Below are 21,618 nucleotides of genomic sequence, written 5' to 3'. Positions count from 1 at the left end.
CTTTAACCTCCCCTCTCTCTAACCTGGTGGCTGTGCCTTTAACCTCCCCTCCCTCTAACCTGGTGGCTGTCCCTTTAACCTCCCCTCTCTCTAACCTGGTAGCTGTCCCTTTAACCTCCCCTCTCTCTAACCTGGTGGCTGTGCCTTTAACCTCCCCTCCCTCTAACCTGGTGGCTGTCCCTTTAACCTCCCCTCCCTCTAACCTGGTGGCTGTCCCTTTAACCTCCCCTCTCTCTAACCTGGTGGCTGTGCCTTTAACCTCCCCTCCCTCTAACCTGGGTGCTGTCCCTTTAACCTCCCCTCCCTCTAACCTGGTGGCTGTCCCTTTAACCTCCCCTCCCTCTAACCTGGTGGCTGTCCCTTTAACCTCCCCTCTCTCTAACCTGGTGGCTGTGCCTTTAACCTCCCCTCCCTCTAACCTGGGTGCTGTCCCTTTAACCTCCCCTCCCTCTAACCTGGTGGCTGTCCCTTTAACCTCCCCTCCCTCTAACCTGGTGGCTGTCCCTTTAACCTCCCCTCTCTCTAACCTGGTGGCTGTGCCTTTAACCTCCCCTCTCTCTAACCTGGTGACTGTCCCTTTAACCTCCCCTCCCTCTAACCTGGTGGCTGTCCCTTTAACCTCCCCTCTCTCTAACCTGGTGGCTGTCCCTTTAACCTCCCCTCCCTCTAACCTGGTGGCTGTCCCTTTAACCTCCCCTCCCTCTAACCTGGTGGCTGTCTGAAATATAATGAAGTACACATCTATGGTATGATGAAGTACACATCTATGGTATGATGAAGTAGACATCTATAGTATGATGAAACACACATCTATAGTATGATGAAACACACACACAGAGAGCCAGAGATATATGAAGTACATGTATTGAAAGAGTCAGGTTCTAATCTTCATTTATCTTTTAGGGAAGGGGGGATGAGAAAGAGAGAGGAAAGGAGAGAGAGAGAGAGGATGAGCAGAGGGCGGTAGAGAGAGAGAGAGACACACAATGAAATATAAAGAAGGAAAAGGGGAGGAAAGCGAGCGGGAGAAGAAAGATAGACTCCCAAAGAGCAGTAAAGAAGTGGAAGAGAGAGTGTGATTTATGGCCCAGGTTTCATTAGGAAGCATAACAAAAGGTCACAGGCCGTTGAGATAGAGGCAAAGGGCCGTGTGTGACTGATAGAAAATGCAAACGGTCATAAGTATTCTTAGATACAATTAACCTTTTACATCTTTCTTGCTCTCTTGCTTACTGGAGGGAAAGGGAAGGGACATCAGTGTTGGAGAACAGTGGACCGTGTGTTTGTGGTTATCACTGGACAATGATTAGACAAAGATCATTTTCTTAGGGGTTTAAAGCTCTCTCTCTCTGATTTCGTCAATTCTCATATCCACACTAGCGTTGACAGTGTTACGTAGAGGAGCCTCAACCTGCAAGGTTGTTGGGGCCCAAGAGTATCATATTGCACTTATGCAATACAAGGTGCTATGAATAACTGGAAAAACAAATTAAAAAGCAAATGAATTGACAAATAATTTCCATAACAAAAACATCTTACATCTACTGTCAGTAATCTTTGCTTCTAACAAATTAATTTACACTAATAAAGTAGCTTCCTAACACCTTACTTACAATTGTCTCAAAAATAGATTTGAAAATAATAATTCCATTTTGTTCATAAAAGGTGATCTAGATGTGTCACGCCCTGGCCAAGAGGGGCTGTCCCTTTGTCACGCCCTGGCCAAGAGGGGCTGTGACTAAACTCAGTTCAGTATATACACTGAGCAAAAATACAAACTCAACATGTAAAGTGTTGGTTCCATGTTTCATGAGCTGAAATAAAAAAATTCTGACACTTTCCATCTGCACAAAAAGCTTATTTCTCTCAAACTGTGTGCACAAATGTATTTACATCCCTGTTAGTGAGCATTTCTCCATTGCCAAGAAAGCCATCTAGCTGACAGGTGTGACATATCAAGAAGCCGATTAAACAGCATGATCGTTTGGGGCGGCAAGTAGCCTAGTGGTTAGAGCGTTGGGCCAGCAACCAGAAGGTTGCTAGATTGGGGTAAAGATATGTTGTTCTGCCCATGAACAAGGCAGTTAACCCACTGTTCCCCGATCGGTTGTCATTGTAAATAAGAATTTGTTCTTAACTGACTTGCCTAGTTAAATAAAATAAAAATTGATTGCTACACAGGTGCACCTTGTGCTGGGGACAATTAAAGGCCACTAAAATGTGCAGTTTGGTCACACAACAAAATGCCACTGATGTCTTAAGGGAGTGTGCAATTGGCATGCTGACTGCAGGAATGTCCAACAGAGCTGGGGGGAGTATTTCTGTCTGTAATATAGAAAGCCCTTTTGTGGAGAAAAACTCCTTTTGATAGGCTGGGCCAGTGGGTGGGCCTAGGCCCACCCATGGCTGCACCCCTGCCCAGTCATGTGAAATCCATATATTCATTTATTTAAATTGACTGATATCCTTATATGAACCGTACCTCAGTAAAATCTTTGAAATTATTGCATGTTGCGTTTACATTTTTGCTCATTATAGATCCAACTACACCACCCTAGGTTTCCACCGAACATAGGGAGTTCTGAATAACTCATAACATACCGTAGGCAACACAGGTTTTATTAGAATAGGCTTGAGTTAAATAACATGAAGAGGCAGGTCACCGTTTTCAAGTTCATTTATTTCCCAATTTCAGCTTCCAGAAACCAAGCTAGATTGTAGCTTAGCAACAAAATGGAGGCTATAACACAAACAATTAAACCAAACAAAAACAGGTTTCAGTGCAGGTGGAGGGAAACCATTTAAGCATGAATAGTATATCATCAGCTCATTCAAGTAATAATTATCTTCGTAAAACCAAGGTTTTAAAGGTGCTCTGCCACAGCTTTTAATGTAACTTCCCCGGCACCTGAGCAGCCACACCTCAAACAACGGAAACAAGAGTTAAAAAGAGGCAGGGAAAAACAGGGAGCCAATCACATCACTCAATGAATCAAGCAATAAACAAGCTTTCAATTGAGACCACATGGGCAGAAGTATACACAGTGATTAACGGCAGTCGTCACACCAGTGACAGATGTATGCAAAGTGTAGGCAATTGTAAACCTGAATCTTTTAGAATGTCATTGCGTTGAACAAAACCAAAATGAACAGAGATCCTGAAGGGTTTAGTTCTTATTTAATTTAGTTTTTATTTATTTCACCTTTATTTAGCCAGGTAGGCTAGTTGAGAACAAGTTCTCATTTGCAACTGCGACCTGGCCAAGATAAAGCATAGCAATTCGACACATACAACAACACAGAGTTACACATGGAATAAACAAAACATACAGTCAATAATACAGTAAAAAAAAAGAAAAAAAAAGTCTATATACAGTGAGTGCAAATGAGGTAAGATAAGGGAGTTAAGGCAATAAATAGGCCATGGTGGCGAAGTAATTACAATATACCAATTAAACACTGGAATGGTAGATAACTGAGACTGCTCTTCTCTGTGTCACGGAGGCGCTCCGCACTGCTAAAGCTAACTCTCTCTCCTCTGCTCTCATCCTTCTAGACCTATCGGCTGCCTTTGATACTGTGAACCATCAGATCCTCCTCTCCACCCTCTCCGAGCTGGGCATCTCCGGCGCGGCCCACGCTTGGATTGCGTCCTACCTGACAGGTCGCTCCTACCAGGTGGCGTGGCGAGAATCTGTCTCCGCACCACGTGCTCTCACCACTGGTGTCCCCCAGGGCTCTGTTCTAGGCCCTCTCCTATTCTCGCTATACACCAAGTCACTTGGCTCTGTCATATCCTCACATGGTCTCTCCTATCATTGCTATGCAGACGACACACAATTAATCTTCTCCTTTCCCCCCTCTGATAACCAGGTGGTGAATCGCATCTCTGCATGTCTGGCAGACATATCAGTGTGGATGACGGATCACCACCTCAAGCTGAACCTCGGCAAGACGGAGCTGCTCTTCCTCCCGGGGAAGGACTGCCCGTTCCATGATCTCGCCATCACGGTTGACAACTCCATTGTGTCCTCCTCCCAGAGTGCTAAGAACCTTGGCGTGATCCTGGACAACACCCTGTCGTTCTCAACTAACATCAAGGCGGTGACCCGTTCCTGTAGGTTCATGCTCTACAACATTCGCAGAGTACGACCCTGCCTCACGCAGGAAGCGGCGCAGGTCCTAATCCAGGCACTTGTCATCTCCCGTCTGGATTACTGCAACTCGCTGTTGGCTGGGCTCCCTGCCTGTGCCATTAAACCCCTACAACTCATCCAGAACGCCGCAGCCCGTCTGGTGTTCAACTTTCCCAAGTTCTCTCACGTCACCCCGCTCCTCCGCTCTCTCCACTGGCTTCCAGTTGAAGCTCGCATCCGCTACAAGACCATGGTGCTTGCCTACGGAGCTGTGAGGGGAACGGCACCTCCGTACCTTCAGGCTCTGATCAGGCCCTACACCCAAACAAGGGCACTGCGTTCATCCACCTCTGGCCTGCTCGCCTCCCTACCTCTGAGGAAGTACAGTTCCCGCTCAGCCCAGTCAAAACTGTTCGCTGCTCTGGCACCCCAATGGTGGAACAAACTCCCTCACGACGCCAGGTCAGCGGAGTCAATCACCACCTTCCGGAGACACCTGAAACCCCACCTCTTTAAGGAATACCTAGGATAGGATAAAGTAATCCTTCTAACCCCCCCCCCTTAAAAGAGTTAGATGCACTATTGTAAAGTGGTTGTTCCACTGGATATCATAAGGTGAATGCACCAATTTGTAAGTCGCTCTGGATAAGAGCGTCTGCTAAATGACTTAAATGTAATGTAAATGTAGATGTGCAGAAGATGAATGTGCAAGTAGAGATACTGGGGTGCAAGGGAGCAAGATAAATAAATAAATACAGTATGGGGATGAGGTAGATAGATGGGCTGTTTACAGATGGGCTATGTACAGGTGCAGTGATCTGTGAGCTGCTCTGACAGCTGGTGCTTAAAGTTAGTGAGGGAGATATAAGTCTCCAGCTTCAGTGACTTTTGCAGTTCGTTCCAGTCATTGGCAGCAGAGAACTGGAAGGAAAGGCAACCAAAGTAGGAATTGGCTTGGTGACCAGTGAGATATACCTGCTGGAGCGCGTGCTACGAGTGGGTGCTGCTATGTTGACCAGTGAACTGAGATAAGGCGGGGCTTTACCTAGCAGAGACTTGTAGATAACCTGTAGCCAGTGTGTTTGGCGATGAGTATGAATGATTCCTTTAGCTCATTTGGCTTATTCAATAAAGAGTTTGATCGGTTTGATGATCGGTTTGATGATCGGTTTGATGATCGGTTTGATGGTCGGTTTGATGGTCGGTTTGATGATCGGTTTGATGATCGGTTTGATGGTCGGTTTGTTGGTCGGTTTGATGATCGGTTTGATGGTCGGTTTGATGGTTGGTTTGTTGGTCGGTTTGATGATCGGTTTGATGGTTGGTTTGATGGTCGGTTTGATGATCGGTTTGATGATCGGTTTGATGATCTGTTTGATGGTCGGTTTGATGATCGGTTTGATGGTCGGTTTGATGATCCGTTTGAGCTGCTGTGTCATTAGTTTGTGTATTAACAGGTGCTCCGGTACCTGCTAACTGAGGGCTAAAGGGAACATTTAGTCTAAACTGCCTCTGCTGCGCTGGGCACATAACACAACACCACCTGTTCTCCCCGTCCCTTCCACTACACAGGGAGAGGCTCTAAAACAATGATGATGCTGACAACCACTAGCTGAGAGATACTGCACACACACACACACACGCTCGCATGATGGCACGCAGGCTCACACTCTGTCACACACACACACACGTCTTTAAAACAATAACGGTACCCGCTGACAACCACTAGCTGAGAGACAATGTTGCTGTAGTGACTCATCCTCACTCTGGCCCACTAACTAACAAAGCAAAGATTGTGATTCCGTTTATGAAGTGCACCAGTGATTTTGCGTGTGTTCGTGAAAGCGTTTGTGTCTTGTGTGATACAGGGCACAAATTATGTGGCTGTATGTGGCTCAAATGAGAAGGAGAATTGTGTGTGATGGCTCATTGATTGGCTCTTAGAGGAGAGCAGCTCATTGATTGGCAGGCCCCTCAGAGGAATGCAGACCAGAGGCCCAATAAGGACTGGATGGATTACACAGACATATGGGTGACATGAGACAGTTACAGACGCACGCACGCACGCACACACACACACACACGCCACGCCACGCCACGTGTGGTTAATGATGTTGGATTAGGAACAGCAGCACTCCCTGTGGTGAGAGCGTCCGTGGTTCATTATTTTACAGATAACTGGTTTAACATCAAGCAGAAGAAAGGCTTCAGGTGGTCTAATGATGTACAGTCCATCTGGTCACACAGCCTCTCATTCAGCCTTTAACCCTTATCAACCTTATCAATCAATCAAATGTATTTATAAATCCATTTTTATATCAGCAGATGTCACAAAGTGCTTATATAGAAACCCAGCCTAAAAATCCAGAGAAAAAAGCACTGCAGATGTTTATTTATTTCACCTTTATTTAACCAGGTAGGCTAGTTGAGAACACCTTTATTTAACCAGGTAGGCTAGTTGAGAACACCTTTATTTAACCAGGTAGGCTAGTTGAGAACAAGTTCTCATTTACAACTGCGACCTGGTCAAGATAAAGCAAAGCAGTGCGACACAAACAACAACACCGAGTTACACATGGAATAAACAAGCGTACAGTCAATAACACAATAGAAGAAAATAAAGTCTATATACAGTGTGTGCAAATGGCATGAGGAGGTAAGGCAATAAATAGGCCATAGTAGCGAAGTAATTACAATTTATCAAATTAACACTGGAGTGATAGATGAGCAGATGATGATGTGTAAGTAGTGATAATGGTGTGCAAAAGAGCAGAAAAGTAAATAAAAACAATATTGGCATGAGGTAGGTAGATTGGGTGGGCTATTTACAGATGGGCTATGTACAGCTGCAGTGATCGGTTAGCTGCTCAGATAGCTGATGTTTAAAGTTAGTGAGGGAAATATAAGTCTCCAGCTTCAGCGATTTTTGCAATTCGTTCCAATCACTGGCAGCAGAGAACTGGAAGGAAAGGCGGCCAAATGAGGTGTTGGCTTTGGGGATGATCAGTGAGATATACCTGCTGGAGCGCGTGCTACGGGTGGGTGTTGTTATCGTGACCAGTGAGCTGAGATAAGGCGGAGCTTTACCTAGCATTGACTTATAGATGACCTGGAGCCAGTGGGTCTGGCGACGAATATGTAGTGAGGGCCAGCCGACTAGAGCATACAGGTGGTGGGTGGTATAAGGGGCTTTGGCACTGTGATAGACTACATCTACACTGTGGCCCCCGTCCAACGTTATCCCCGGACAGGGCCAACCCTTACAGCATCTGGTTATCCCCACCCTCCCACTCAGCATTCAACCCTTATCAACCCTAATCAACTCTCATCAATTCGTATCAACCCTAACTAACCCTTATCAAACCTTATCAACCGTAATCAAACCTTATCAACCCTTATCAACCGTAATCAACCCGTATCAAACCTTATCAACCGTAATCAACCCTTATCAACCCTAATTAACCCTTATCAATACTAACCCTAATCAACCCTCACACCTCTAGCTGCTATGGAGGACAACCTGGGGAGGTGTGAGCGGGGAGGGTGTGTGTGTGCTTATGTTTGTGTGTCATGCATGCAAAGTGTGTCAAATAACACGAGAAGAAGAGAAAGTGAAAAAATAGACACAAACAAAACACTGTATAGTTGAGTCTGGTTCGATGTCATGTTGGCTTTACAAAGGAAGTGGTCAGAAAATTGAACTTTGGGGGTGGTTAACAAAAAAGGCAGCTCACCAGTGAATAGATATTTTTGTATTAAATTACATTCTTATTTTTTTCCCCAACAACAACCCCAAAACCAGGAGTAAAACTCTTCCCTCTTTGGAGTGAGAGTGCAGTGAGGTGAGTGTGTGTCAGAATGTGGTGTGTTTGACACAGCAGCTCTGGTTGGGGTGCTCGGCAAGGCGACAGATGGGAGTTTGTGTGTGTGTGTTTGTGTGTGTGTATGAGTGGGTATGTGGGTGGGTGGCAGAGTGGAGAGCTTGCTGCCTGGGTGACCTTTTCTTGTGCGAAGAGGTGGCATCATTCTGACAGTGTGACAGAGGGAGACGTACCCGCCTTTTAATGGATGAGCTCTCTCAAGGTTACCACCTCTCCTCCAGCTCTTCTCTCTCTCTCCTGTCTCCTCTTCCATTAGACTGCCTGTAACCCTTATTCTCGTATTCTTGTTTGGTAGCCTTGTCGCGAACCAGGCTTCTCTACATGGCCAAATATATGTGGACACATGCTCGTCATTCCAAAATCATGGGCATTAATATGGAGTTGGTCCCCCCTTTGCTGCTAAAACAGCCTCCACTCTTCTGGGAAGGTGAAGACAGACACTGGGAGACGAGAAGCAAGTACAGGGAGTGAATATTTGATAAATAACAGACATGAAATAAAACACAGACAGCGTCTGAACAAGGGAATCATAACGACAGTAATGCTGACTCGGGGATGAAACTGAGGAAGTGACAGATATAGGGGAGGTAATTAATAACGTGATGGAGTCCAGGTGAGTCCGATGAAGTGCTGATACACGTAACGATGGTGACAGGTGTGCGTAATGATAAGCAGCCTGGTGACCTCGAGCGGAGGAGAGATGGAGCAGGAGCAGACATGACGGTACCCCCCCTCCCCCTCTAGGGGCGCCACGTGGGCGGGACTGTCGGGCCAGCTGAGGCATGGGAGCTTGACGAGCCGGCTGAGGCATCCACGGTTCCTTTGGCAGCGACACCCGACGTCACCAACCAAACAAAAAGCCTCCCTGATGCTTCCAATATTGGTGTCAGCATTCTGTGAGGACAGACACTGGGAGACGAGAAGCAAGTGAATATTTAATAAATAACAGACATGACACAAAACCCGGACAGCGTCTGGACAAGGGAAACATAACGACATTAATGCTGACACGGGAAAGGGCCTTCCCCAAACTGTTTCCACAAAGTTGGAAGCACAGAATCGTCTAGAATGTCATTGTATGCTGTAGCATTAAGATTTCTCTTCACTAGAACTAAGGGACATACACTGAACCAGGAAAATCAGCCCCAGACCATTAATCCTCTTCCACCAAAATCTTTACAGTTCGCACTATGCATTCGGGCCAGTAGGGTACTCCTGGCATCTGCCAAACCGAGATTCGTTCATAGGACTGCCAGATGGTGAAACGTGATCAATCATTCCAGAGAACGCGTTTTCACTGCCAATGGCGGCGAGCTTTACACCACATCAGCTGAAGCTTGGCATTGCGTAAAGTGATCTTAGGCTTGTGTGCGGCTGCTCGGACATGGAAACCAATTTCATGACACTACCATGAACAGTTGCTTCCATAGGCAGTTTGGAACTCGGTAGGGTAGTCAGTGTTGCAACCGAGGCCAGATTAATTTTATGTGCTATGCGCTTCAGCACTCGCCGGTCCCGTTCTGTGAGCTTGTGTGGCCTACCACTTTTTTGTTTCCACTTCACAATAACAGAGCTTACAGTTGACCGGGGCAGTTCTAGCAGGGCAGACATTTGACGACCTGACTTGTTGGAAAGGTGGCATCCTATGATGGTGCCACATTGAAAGTCACTGAGCTCTTCAGCACCTGCCATTCTACTGCTAATGTTTGTTTATGGATATTGCATGGCCGTGTGCTCAATTTTATACACCTGTCAGTAACAGGTGTGGCTGAAATAGTCGAATCCACTCATTTGAAGGGGTGTCCACATAGCTTTAGTGTGGCAGAAATCAGCTAAAGAGGGGTCTAGCCAGGTCGGAACCACCGTGTAAATCAGTGACACATCCAACCAATCAAATGCCTTCCTTGGGCGGTGCTCCATCGTCTACAGTGGTGGCCATATCAATAGTCTCAAGTGGTGGCCATATCAATAGTCTACAGTGGTGGCCATATCAATAGTCTACAGTGGTGGCCATATCACTAGTCTACAGTGGTGGCCATATATCAATAGTCTACAGTGGTGGCCATATCAATAGTCTACAGTGGTGGCCATATCAATAGTCTACAGTGGTGGCCATATATCAATAGTCTACAGTGGTGGCCATATCAATAGTCTACAGTGGTGGCCATATCACTAGTCTACAGTGGTGGCCATATCACTAGTCTACAGTGGTGGCCATATCACTAGTCTACAGTGGTGGCCATATATCAATAGTCTACAGTGGTGGCCATATCAATAGTCTACAGTGGTGGCCATATCACTAGTCTACAGTGGTGGCCATATATCAATAGTCTACAGTGGTGGCCATATCAATAGTCTACAGTGGTGGCCATATCACTAGTCTACAGTGGTGGCCATATATCAATAGTCTACAGTGGTGGCCATATCACTAGTCTACAGTGGTGGCCATATCAATAGTCTACAGTGGTGGCCATATATCACTAGTCTACAGTGGTGGCCATATCAATAGTCTACAGTGGTGGCCATATCACTAGTCTACAGTGGTGGCCATATCAATAGTCTACAGTGGTGGCCATATCACTAGTCTACAGTGGTGGCCATATCACTAGTCTACAGTGGTGGCCATATATCAATAGTCTACAGTGGTGGCCATATCACTAGTCTACAGTGGTGGCCATATCAATAGTCTACAGTGGTGGCCATATCAATAGTCTACAGTGGTGGCCATATCACTAGTCTACAGTGGTGGCCATATCACTAGTCTACAGTGGTGGCCATATCACTAGTCTACAGTGGTGGCCATATCAATAGTCTACAGTGGTGGCCATATCAATAGTCTACAGTGGTGGCCATATCACTAGTCTACAGTGGTGGCCATATCAATAGTCTACAGTGGTGGCCATATCACTAGTCTACAGTGGTGGCCATATCACTAGTCGACAGAGGTGGCCATATCAATAGTCTACAGTGGTGGCCATATCAATAGTCTACAGTGGTGGCCATATCACTAGTCTACAGTGGTGGCCATATCACTAGTCTACAGTGGTGGCCATATCAATAGTCTACAGTGGTGGCCATATCACTAGTCTACAGTGGTGGCCATATCACTAGTCTACAGTGGTGGCCAAATCAATAGTCTACAGTGGTGGCCATATCAATAGTCTACAGTGGTGGCCATATCACTAGTCTACAGTGGTGGCCAAATCAATAGTCTACAGTGGTGGCCATATCAATAGTCTACAGTGGTGGCCATATCAATAGTCTACAGTGGTGGCCATATCACTAGTCTACAGTGGTGGCCATATCAATAGTCTACAGTGGTGGCCATATCAATAGTCTACAGTGGTGGCCATATCAATAGTCTACAGTGGTGGCCATATCAATAGTCTACAGTGGTGGCCATATCACTAGTCTACAGTGGTGGCCATATATCACTAGTCTACAGTGGTGGCCAAATCAATAGTCTACAGTGGTGGCCATATCAATAGTCTACAGTGGTGGCCATATCAATAGTCTACAGTGGTGACCATATCAATAGTCTACAGTGGTGGCCATATCACTAGTCTACAGTGGTGGCCATATATCACTAGTCTACAGTGGTGGCCAAATCAATAGTCTACAGTGGTGGCCATATCAATAGTCTACAGTGGTGGCCAAATCAATAGTCTACAGTGGTGGCCATATCACTAGTCTACAGTGGTGGCCAAATCAATAGTCTACAGTGGTGGCCATATCAATAGTCTACAGTGGTGGCCATATCAATAGTCTACAGTGGTGGCCAAATCAATAGTCTACAGTGGTGGCCATATCAATAGTCTACAGTGGTGGCCATATATCAATGGTCTACAGTGGTGGCCATATCACTAGTCTACAGTGGTGGCTATATATCAATAGTCTACAGTGGTGGCCATATCAATAGTCTACAGTGGTGGCCATATCAATAGTCTATAGTGGTGGCCATATATCACTAGTCTACAGTGGTGGCCATATCAATAGTCTACAGTGGTGGCCAAATCAATAGTCTACAGTGGTGGCCATATCAATTGTCTACAGTGGTGGCCATATATCAATAGTCTACAGTGGTGGCCATATCAATAGTCTACAGTGGTGGCCATATATCAATAGTCTACAGTGGTGGCCATATCAATAGTCTACAGTGGTGGCCATATCAATTGTCTACAGTGGTGGCCATATATCAATAGTCTACAGTGGTGACCATATCAATAGTCTACAGTGGTGGCCAAATCAATAGTCTACAGTGGTGGCCATATCAATAGTCTACAGTGGTGACCATATCAATAGTCTACAGTGGTGGCCATATCAATAGTCTACAGTGGTGGCCATATATCAATGGTCTACAGTGGTGGCCATATCAATAGTCTACAGTGGTGGCCATATATCACTAGTCTACAGTGGTGGCCATATCAATAGTCTACAGTGGTGGCCATATATCACTAGTCTACAGTGGTGGCCATATCAATAGTCTACAGTGGTGGCCATATCAATAGTCTACAGTGGTGGCCATATCAATAGTCTACAGTGGTGGCCATATCAATAGTCTACAGTGGTGGCCATATCAATAGTCTACAGTGGTGGCCATATCAATAGTCTACAGTGGTGGCCATGTCAATAGTCTACAGTGGTGGCCATATCACTAGTCTACAGTGGTGGCCATATCAATAGTCTACAGTGGTGGCCATATATCACTAGTCTACAGTGGTGGCCATATCAATAGTCTACAGTGGTGGCCATATCAATAGTCTACAGTGGTGGCCATATCAATAGTCTACAGTGGTGGCCATATCAATTGTCTACAGTGGTGGCCATATCAGTAGTCTACAGTGGTGGCCATATCAATAGTCTACAGTGGTGGCCATATCAGTAGTCTACAGTGGTGGCCATATCAATAGTCTACAGTGGTGGCCATATATCACTAGTCTACAGTGGTGGCCATATCATTAGTCTACAGTGGTGGCCATATATCAGTAGTCTACAGTGGTGGCCATATCAATAGTCTACAGTGGTGGCCATATCAATAGTCTACAGTGGTGGCCATATATCAATGGTCTACAGTGGTGGCCATATATCACTAGTCTACAGTGGTGGCCATATCATTAGTCTACAGTGGTGGCCATATATCAGTAGTCTACAGTGGTGGCCATATCAATAGTCTACAGTGGTGGCCATATCACTAGTCTACAGTGGTGGCCATATATCAATGGTCTACAGTGGTGGCCATATATCAATAGTCTACAGTGGTGGCCATATCAATAGTCTACAGTGGTGGCCATATCAATAGTCTACAGTGGTGGCCATATATCAATGGTCTACAGTGGTGGCCATATATCAATAGTCTACAGTGGTGGCCATATCAATAGTCTACAGTGGTGGCCATATCAATAGTCTACAGTGGTGGCCATATCAATAGTCTACAGTGGTGGCCATATCAATAGTCTACAGTGGTGGCCATATCAATAGTCTACAGTGGTGGCCATATCAATAGTCTACAGTGGTGGCCATATATCAATGGTCTACAGTGGTGGCCATATCAATAGTCTACAGTGGTGGCCATATCAATAGTCTACAGTGGTGGCCATATCAATAGTCTACAGTGGTGGCCATATCAATTGTCTACAGTGGTGGCCATATCAATAGTCTACAGTGGTGGCCATATCAATAGTCTACAGTGGTGGCCATATCAATAGTCTACAGTGGTGGCCATATCAATAGTCTACAGTGGTGGCCATATATCAATAGTCTACAGTGGTGGCCATATCAATAGTCTACAGTGGTGGCCATATATCACTAGTCTACAGTGGTGGCCATATTAGTAGTCTACAGTGGTGGCCATATCAATAGTCTACAGTGGTGGCCATATCAATAGTCTACAGTGGTGGCCATATCAATAGTCTACAGTGGTGGCCATATATCAATAGTCTACAGTGGTGACCATATCAATAGTCTACAGTGGTGGCCATATATCACTAGTCTACAGTGGTGGCCATATATCACTAGTCTACAGTGGTGGCCATATCAATGTTCTACAGTGGTGGCACACGTCGCTGCACAGCTATTTTCAGGTCTCTCCAGAGATGTGCGATCTTTGTGAGTCCGTGCTCTGGCTGGGCCACTCAAGGACATTCAGAGACTTTTCCTGAAGCCACTCCTGCGTTGTCTTGGCTGTGTGTTAAGGGCCATTGTACTGTTGGAAGGTGAACCGCTCTGGAGCGGATCTCTTTGTACTTCAAGGATCTCTCTGTACTTTGCTACGTTCATCTTTCCCTTGACCCTGACTAGTCTCCCAGTCCCTGCTGCTGAAAAATGTGACGTGACGCTTGACATTCAGGCCAAAGAGTTCCATCTTGGTATCATCAGACCAGAGAATCCAAACTCCAAGCGGGCTTTCATGTTCCTTTTACTGAGGAGTTGCTTCAGTCTGGCCACTCTACCATAAAAGCCTGATTGGTTCTCCCATCTCCACAGAGGAACTCTGGAGCTCTGTCAGAGTGACCATTGTGTTCTTGGTCACCTACCTGACTAAGACTCTTCAACCTTGATTGCTCAAGGTTGAGGCCACTGTGGTCTTGGAGGCCTTCAATGCCACAGATATTTTTTGGTACCCTTCCCCAGATCTGTGCCTCGACACAATCCTGTCTCGGAGCTCTATGGACAATTCCTTCGACCTTATGGCTTGGTTTTTGCTCTAACATGCACTGTCAACTGTGGGACCTTGTATAGACAGGTGTGTGCCTTTCCAAATCATGTCCAATCAGTTGGACATCTCATGGATGATCAATGGAAACATGATGCACCTGAGCTCAATTTCGAGTCTCATAGGAAAGGTCTGAATACTTATGTAAATACAGTATTTCTGTTTTTGATTTTTTATAAATTTACAAAAAAATCTATAAACTTGGTTTGCTTTGTCATTATGGGTTATTTTGTGTAGATTGTTGAGGAATATTTTTTATTTTCTATTTGATCCATTTTAGAATCAGGCTGTAACGTAACAAAATGTGGAAAAAGTCAAGGTGTCTGAATCCTTTCAGACTGCACTGTACCTAGGTAAAAATATCTAGCAAATAGCTAGTTTAATTTCTCCCATGATTATAAAGCCAACAAAATGTTAATAAAAACAGCATATTATTGACCTAAAAGGTTAGCTGTGTCAGCCCAGTCCCTAGCTTATCCAGGGTCAGTGTGTCACGTTCCTGACCTGTTTTATGTTATTTTTGTATGTGTTTAGTTGGTCAGGGCGTGAGTTGGGGTGGGCATTCTATGTTTTGTGTTTCTATGTTTAGGTCACTTGTAATTAGCCTTATATGGTTCTCAATCAGAGACAGGTGTTTGACGTTTTCCTCTGATTGAGAACCATATATAGGTTGGCTGTTCACACTGTTTGTTTGTGGGTGATTGTCTTCCGTGTCTGTGTCTGCGCACCACACGGGACTGTTTCGTTTGTTCGTTCGTTTGATGTAGTCTGTTCCTGTTCGTGAGTTCTTCGTTTAGTTATGTAAGTTCCATGTTCAGGTCTGTCTACGTCGTTTTGTTATTTTGTAATTTTCCAAGTGTTTTTTCCGTGTTCGTCTTCGTCTTTAAATAAATTCAATATGTCATCACACCTCGCTGCATTTTGGTCGAATCCTTGCTCGAGGAGGAGAACCGTTACACAGTGATACATAGAACAACCATGTACTGTTTGTCTATGGGAACAACTGCAACCTTTTTGCAAGCAACATTGCTAAAAGGAATGAAATAAAATAAAACTTAACCTGCAATGCTCATCTCCTGTTTCCTAATTGTCATCGCCTTATTTTCATACTGTACCTAAATTACAAGGGTTGGATTTGCACTCAACAATTTTATATGTCAGCAATTAAAATGCATGTACAAAATCTGGTATATGGTTTGCCTCAGGGCCGGTTCTAACCTTTTGGGGACCCTAAGCGAGATTTGGTTGGGGGGCCTGTCATGCCAAATAATGTCCCCCAGCCGAAAAGTGTCCCCCTCTGCGTCACAATGGGATTCGATTAAATATTAGCGTCCGTTGCTATATCAACGGTGTGATGACCTAACGATTAGAATTTTGGAGGTCATTACAGCCTAAGTGATGTTCTTTTCATTATCGCTATGCTGTAACATTCTTCGTCGGGCGAAAGAGAGGAGGACCAAAATGCAGCGTGATGATTATCCATTTTAATAGAATACTTAAACAACGAACAAAAACAATAAACCGACAAAAGGAACGAAGACGAAACAGTCCCGTAACGTGAACACAAACACAGGAACAATCACCCACAACCCACAATACAAAACCGGCTACCTAAATATGGTTCCCAATCAGAGACAACGACTAACACCTGCCTCTGATTGAGAACCATATCAGGCCAAACACATAGAAACAGACAAACTAGACATACAACATAGAATGCCCACTCAGATCACACCCTGACCAAACAAAACATAGAAACACACAAAGCAAACTATGGTCAGGGCGTGACATATGCAAACAAGGGAGGGTTTGGCAGGGGTAAGTCGTCATTGTAAAGTAAGAATTTGTTCTTAACTGACTTGCAATAAAGCTTAAATAAAATATATTTTTCTAAAAACAAGGCTGATTTCCGTGCCAATTTCGCTGTTTAGCTAAAAAAAAATGAAAATATTACTTCAAACTACTTTTAGGTACCTCGTTATCATGACAACATGAAATCCATTTCTTAAACATTGCTACGTTTCATAATTGGCAAAGAAAACGTGTAATCTGCTTGACACATTAAAGTTACTTACCTTACAGACCAGCTAATTTCCACTCCATTCATATGCAAATCCGTTTGATTCATACACTGGCTTGTCTGGCTGTCATGTTTTTATTTTAACCTGCCCTTCCCTTATCTACACTGAAATAATATAATTTCTTCTTCGTCTTCTATTATGATTCCTTTTTTTTCTATCTCACATAGCTCATTAGTACACCCTTAGTACACATTAGTACACCCTTAGTACACATTAGTACACCATTAGTACACATTAGTACACCATTAGTACACCCTTAGTACACATTAGTACACCCTTAGTTCATGTTAGTACACACTTAGTACACATTAGTACACCCTTAGTACACAGTAGTACACCATTAGTACACCCTTAGTACACCATAGTACACCATAGTACACCATTAGTACACCATTAGTACACCATTAGTACACATTAGTACACCACTAGTACACCATTAGTACACCATTAGTACACATTAGTACACATTAGTACACCATTAGTACACCATTAGTACACCCTTAGTTCATGTTAGTACACACTTAGTACACATTAGTACACCCTTAGTACACAGTAGTACACCATTAGTACACCCTTAGTACACCATAGTACACCATAGTACACCATTAGTACACCATTAGTACACATTAGTACACCATTAGTACACCCTTAGTACACATTAGTACACCCTTAGTTCATGTTAGTACACACTTAGTACACATTAGTACACCCTTAGTACACAGTAGTACACCATTAGTACACCCTTAGTACACCACTAGTACACCATTAGTACACCATTAGTACACATTAGTACACATTAGTACACCATTAGTACACCATTAGTACACCCTTAGTACACCCTTAGTACACATTAGTACACCACTAGTACACCATTAGTACACCATTAGTACACCATTAGTACACATTAGTACACCATTAGTACACCATTAGTACACCATTAGTACACATTAGTACACCATTAGTACACCATTAGTACACCATTAGTACACCATTAGTACACCATTAGTACACCATTAGTACACCATTAGTACACATTAGTACACCATTAGTACACCATTAGTACACATTAGTACACATTAGTACACATTAGTACACCATTAGTACACATTAGTACACATTAGTACACCATTAGTACACCATTAGTACACCATTAGTACACCATTAGTACACATTAGTACACATTAGTAGACCATTAGTACACCATTAGTACACATTAGTACACCATTAGTACACCATTAGTACACCATTAGTACACCATTAGTACACAACGATGAATAATGTGGAACAAATAAATACCATCAAAGGATACGTTACAACCTACAATAATGAACACCTTGTGAAACAGCTGTGAAAACCAACCTGGCAATATTTAAGATATTCAAACTTTGATATTTTTTGGTACAGTTGTATCATTAATTTATTTTCACCGATTTTTTTGTACACTCACATGACAATCTAAGACTAAAATACTGAATTCTGGTGTGTGGATTATAGAGGAGGGGGTTGCTGTGTGGGTGGGAGGTTCTGCCTGTCACTTGTTCTCAACGGGCAGCCAGTCTTGGAAGGGGGAATTGAAGAGAGAGACTGCAAAGTCCAGGCACTGCTGCTCTCTTTGTTCTAAGTGTTTGCAGTGCTAGTGTTTTGAGTTAATCTGTGTATCTCACATGGGCATTATGTGCCCAGTATGATAGAGCAAGAAAACGTTCTTAGTAGATAATGACAATAACAGTAGCTGTAGATGATGTAATGAAAAGTTGGAGGGTGGTTGGTAATGGAGGACATTAGGTAGATCCACGTCTGGGTGTTAGGCAGAACCTCTAGTGTAGGTCCTGGAGAACAGGAGCAGAGTTAAAGGGAACCGGGTAGGAGACAAGGACGTAAACAAGGACGTAAACAAGCAAACACACAGGTTACACTTGACTGGGAGAACATTTGAAGAGGTACATTTTTATAAGCTCAGCATAACGACCATTTCTTGCTTTCTCAAATGTCAACCAAAGTTTAACATATTTTGTCTATTGGGCTTCACAGAAGTGTAGGGTGTCAGGGCTTTCAGTGGTCGCCCGTCCAACTGCTCCAACTGGAGAAGATTGTTGTCTTCCACCAAGGTAACCCTAGGAAGACAGAGAAAAACATCACTGTTAGGGAAACTAAAACTAGATTCAGATTAATTTGTAAATGCAAATAGTTATTATTTGAGATTTTTTATATTCACTTTAACAAATGGTGACCCCAGCTGGGAGCGAAAGAGCAGCTAGGTTTCCCATCTCTCGCCTTCCTTTCGTCCTTCTTCCAAACCAAGTCATTCGCCCGGATGTGGTAGCATTTGGTCCCCTTCTTGATTCTGCTCCGGTAGCTCTTCTTCTGTTTATCCTGCGCCCTGTTGATGTTCAGTCTCACCTTGATCGATAACAGCAATAACAGCAATTATATTTCATATTACGAATTCATTTCTTACATATTTCTTGGAGGGCCAGAAAATAAATCACCACTGGACAATCATTTTTACCTGGTCAAAAACCTCCACATCCTTCTCAGTCCGTGCCTGGTCCTCGAAGGCGTTTTGATCTGGTTCGACAACTCCCACCACAACAACAGAATTTCTACGCAAACAGCTGGAGGCAGGGCTTTCTCCTATAGATCTAAATTTTTATGGAATGGTCTGCCTACCCATGTGAGAGACGCAGACTCGGTCTCAACCTTTAAGTCTTTACTGAAGACTTATCTCTTCAGTAGGTCATATGATTGAGTGTAGTCTGGCCCAGGAGTGTGAAGGTGAACGGAAAGGCTCTGGAGCAACGAACCGCCCTTGCTGTCTCTGCCTGGCCGGTTCCCTTCTCTCCACTGGGATTCTCTGCCTCTAACCCTATTACAGGGGCTGAGTCACTGGCTTACTTGTGCTCTTTCATGCCGTCCCTGGGAGGGGTGCGTCACTTGAGTGGGTTGAGTTACTGACGTGATCTTCCTGTCTGGGTTGGCGTCCCCCCCCTTGGTTTGTGCTGTGGTGGAGATCTTTGTGGGCTATACTCGGCCTTGTCTCAGGATTGTAAGTTGGTGGTTGTAGATATCCCTCTAGTGGTGCGGGGGCTGTGCTTTGGCAAAGTGGGTGGGGTTATATCCTTCCTGTTTGGCCCTGTCCGGGGGTATCATCGGATGGGGCCACAGTGTCGCCTGACCCCTCCTGTCTCAGCCTCCTGTCTCAGCTGGCCATCCTTCCCCCCGTAGGTAATACTCTCCTGTGTGGCTGGCCATCCTTCCCCCCGTAGGTACATACTCTCCTGTGTGGCTGGCCATCCTTCCCCCCGTAGGTACATACATTGGGGCAAAAAAGTATTTAGTCAGCCACCAATTGTGCAAGTTCTCCCACTTAAAAAGATGAGAGAGGCCTGTAATTTTCATCATAGGTACACTTCAACTATGACAGACAAAATGAGGAAAACAAATCCAGAAAATCACATTGTAGGATTTTTTATGAATTATTTTGCAAATTATGGTGGAAAATAAGTATTTGGTCAATAACAAAAGTTTATCTCAATACTTTGTTATATACCCTTTGTTGGCAATGACAGAGGTCAAACGTTTTCTGTAAGTCTTCACAAGGTTTTCACACACTGTTGCTGGTATTTTAGCTCATTCCTCCATGCAGATCTCCTCTAGAGCAGGGATGTTTTGGGGCTGTTGCTGGGAAACACGGACTTTCAACTCCCTCCAAAGATTTTCTATGGGGTTGAGATCTGGAGACTGGCTAGGCCACTCCAGGACCTTGAAATGCTTCTTACGAAGCCACTCCTTCGTTGCCCGGGCGGTGTGTTTGGGATCATTGTCATGCTGAAAGACCCAGCCACGTTTCATCTTCAATGCCCTTGCTGATGGAAGGAGGTTTTCACTCAAAATCTCACGATACATGGCCCCATTCATTCTTTCCTTTACACGGATCAGTCGTCCTGGTCCCTTTGCAGAAAAACAGCCCCAAAGCATGATGTTTCCACCCCCATGCTTCACAGTAGGTATGGTGTTCTTTGGATGCAACTCAGCATTCTTTGTCCTCCAAACACGACGAGTTGAGTTTTTACCAAAAAGTTCTATTTTTGTTTCATCTGACCATATGACATTCTCCCAATCTTCTTCTGGATCATCCAAATGCTCTCTAGCAAACTTCAGACGGGCCTGGACATGTACTGGCTTAAGCAGGGGGACACGTTGTCACGTTCCTGACCTGTTTTCTTTGTTTTTGTATGTGTTTAGTTGGTCAGGGCGTGAGTTGGGGTGGGCATTCTATGTTATGTGTTTCTATGTTGGTTAATGGTTTGCCTGATATGGTTCTCAATTAGAGGCAGGTGTTTGACGTTTCCTCTGATTGAGAACCATATTAACCTGTCTCGCCCCCCCCGTTCCGCTAGCGGAACTCCTCCCACATTCCACTGAAAAGGCAGAGCGCGAAATTCAATTTTTTTTTTTTTTTTAATATTTAACTTTCACACATTAACAAGTCCAATACAGCTAATGAAAGATACACATCTTGTGAATCCAGCCAACATGTCCGATTTTTTAAATGTTTTACAGGGAAAACACAATATATATTTATGTTAGCTCACCAACAAATAGAAAAAAGCACAGACATTTTTCACAGCACAGGTAGCAAAATCAAAATCAACCAAACTAACCTAGAACAAACCAAAGAAACCAAGAAACAACTTAATCAGATGACAGTCTTATAACATGTTATACAATAAATCTATGTTTTGTTCGAATAATGTGCATATTTCAGGTATAAATCATAGTTTACATTGCGGCTACAATCAGAAATT

At 44.2% G+C, this 21,618-nt stretch overlaps 1 protein-coding gene across 1 annotated transcript; it reads left to right on the top strand.

Annotated features, from left to right (window-relative positions):
- The first annotated feature begins 751 nt into the window (after nt 1–751).
- Nucleotides 752–4,816, top strand: LOC139540470 (uncharacterized). The gene is made up of 2 exons (XM_071344325.1): nt 752–756; nt 3,885–4,816. Exons 1-2 carry the CDS (start codon nt 752–754, stop codon nt 4,666–4,668), a joined length of 789 nt encoding a protein of 262 aa, XP_071200426.1. The 3' UTR covers nt 4,669–4,816.
- Nucleotides 4,817–21,618: the final 16,802 nt, after the last annotated feature.

The sequence above is a fragment of the Salvelinus alpinus genome, chromosome 2 (assembly GCF_045679555.1).
Source record: "Salvelinus alpinus chromosome 2, SLU_Salpinus.1, whole genome shotgun sequence".
NCBI classification, from domain to species: Eukaryota; Metazoa; Chordata; class Actinopteri; order Salmoniformes; family Salmonidae; genus Salvelinus; species Salvelinus alpinus.
Note: the sequence above shows the minus strand (reverse complement) of the source record. Positions and strands in the feature narration are given on the sequence as shown.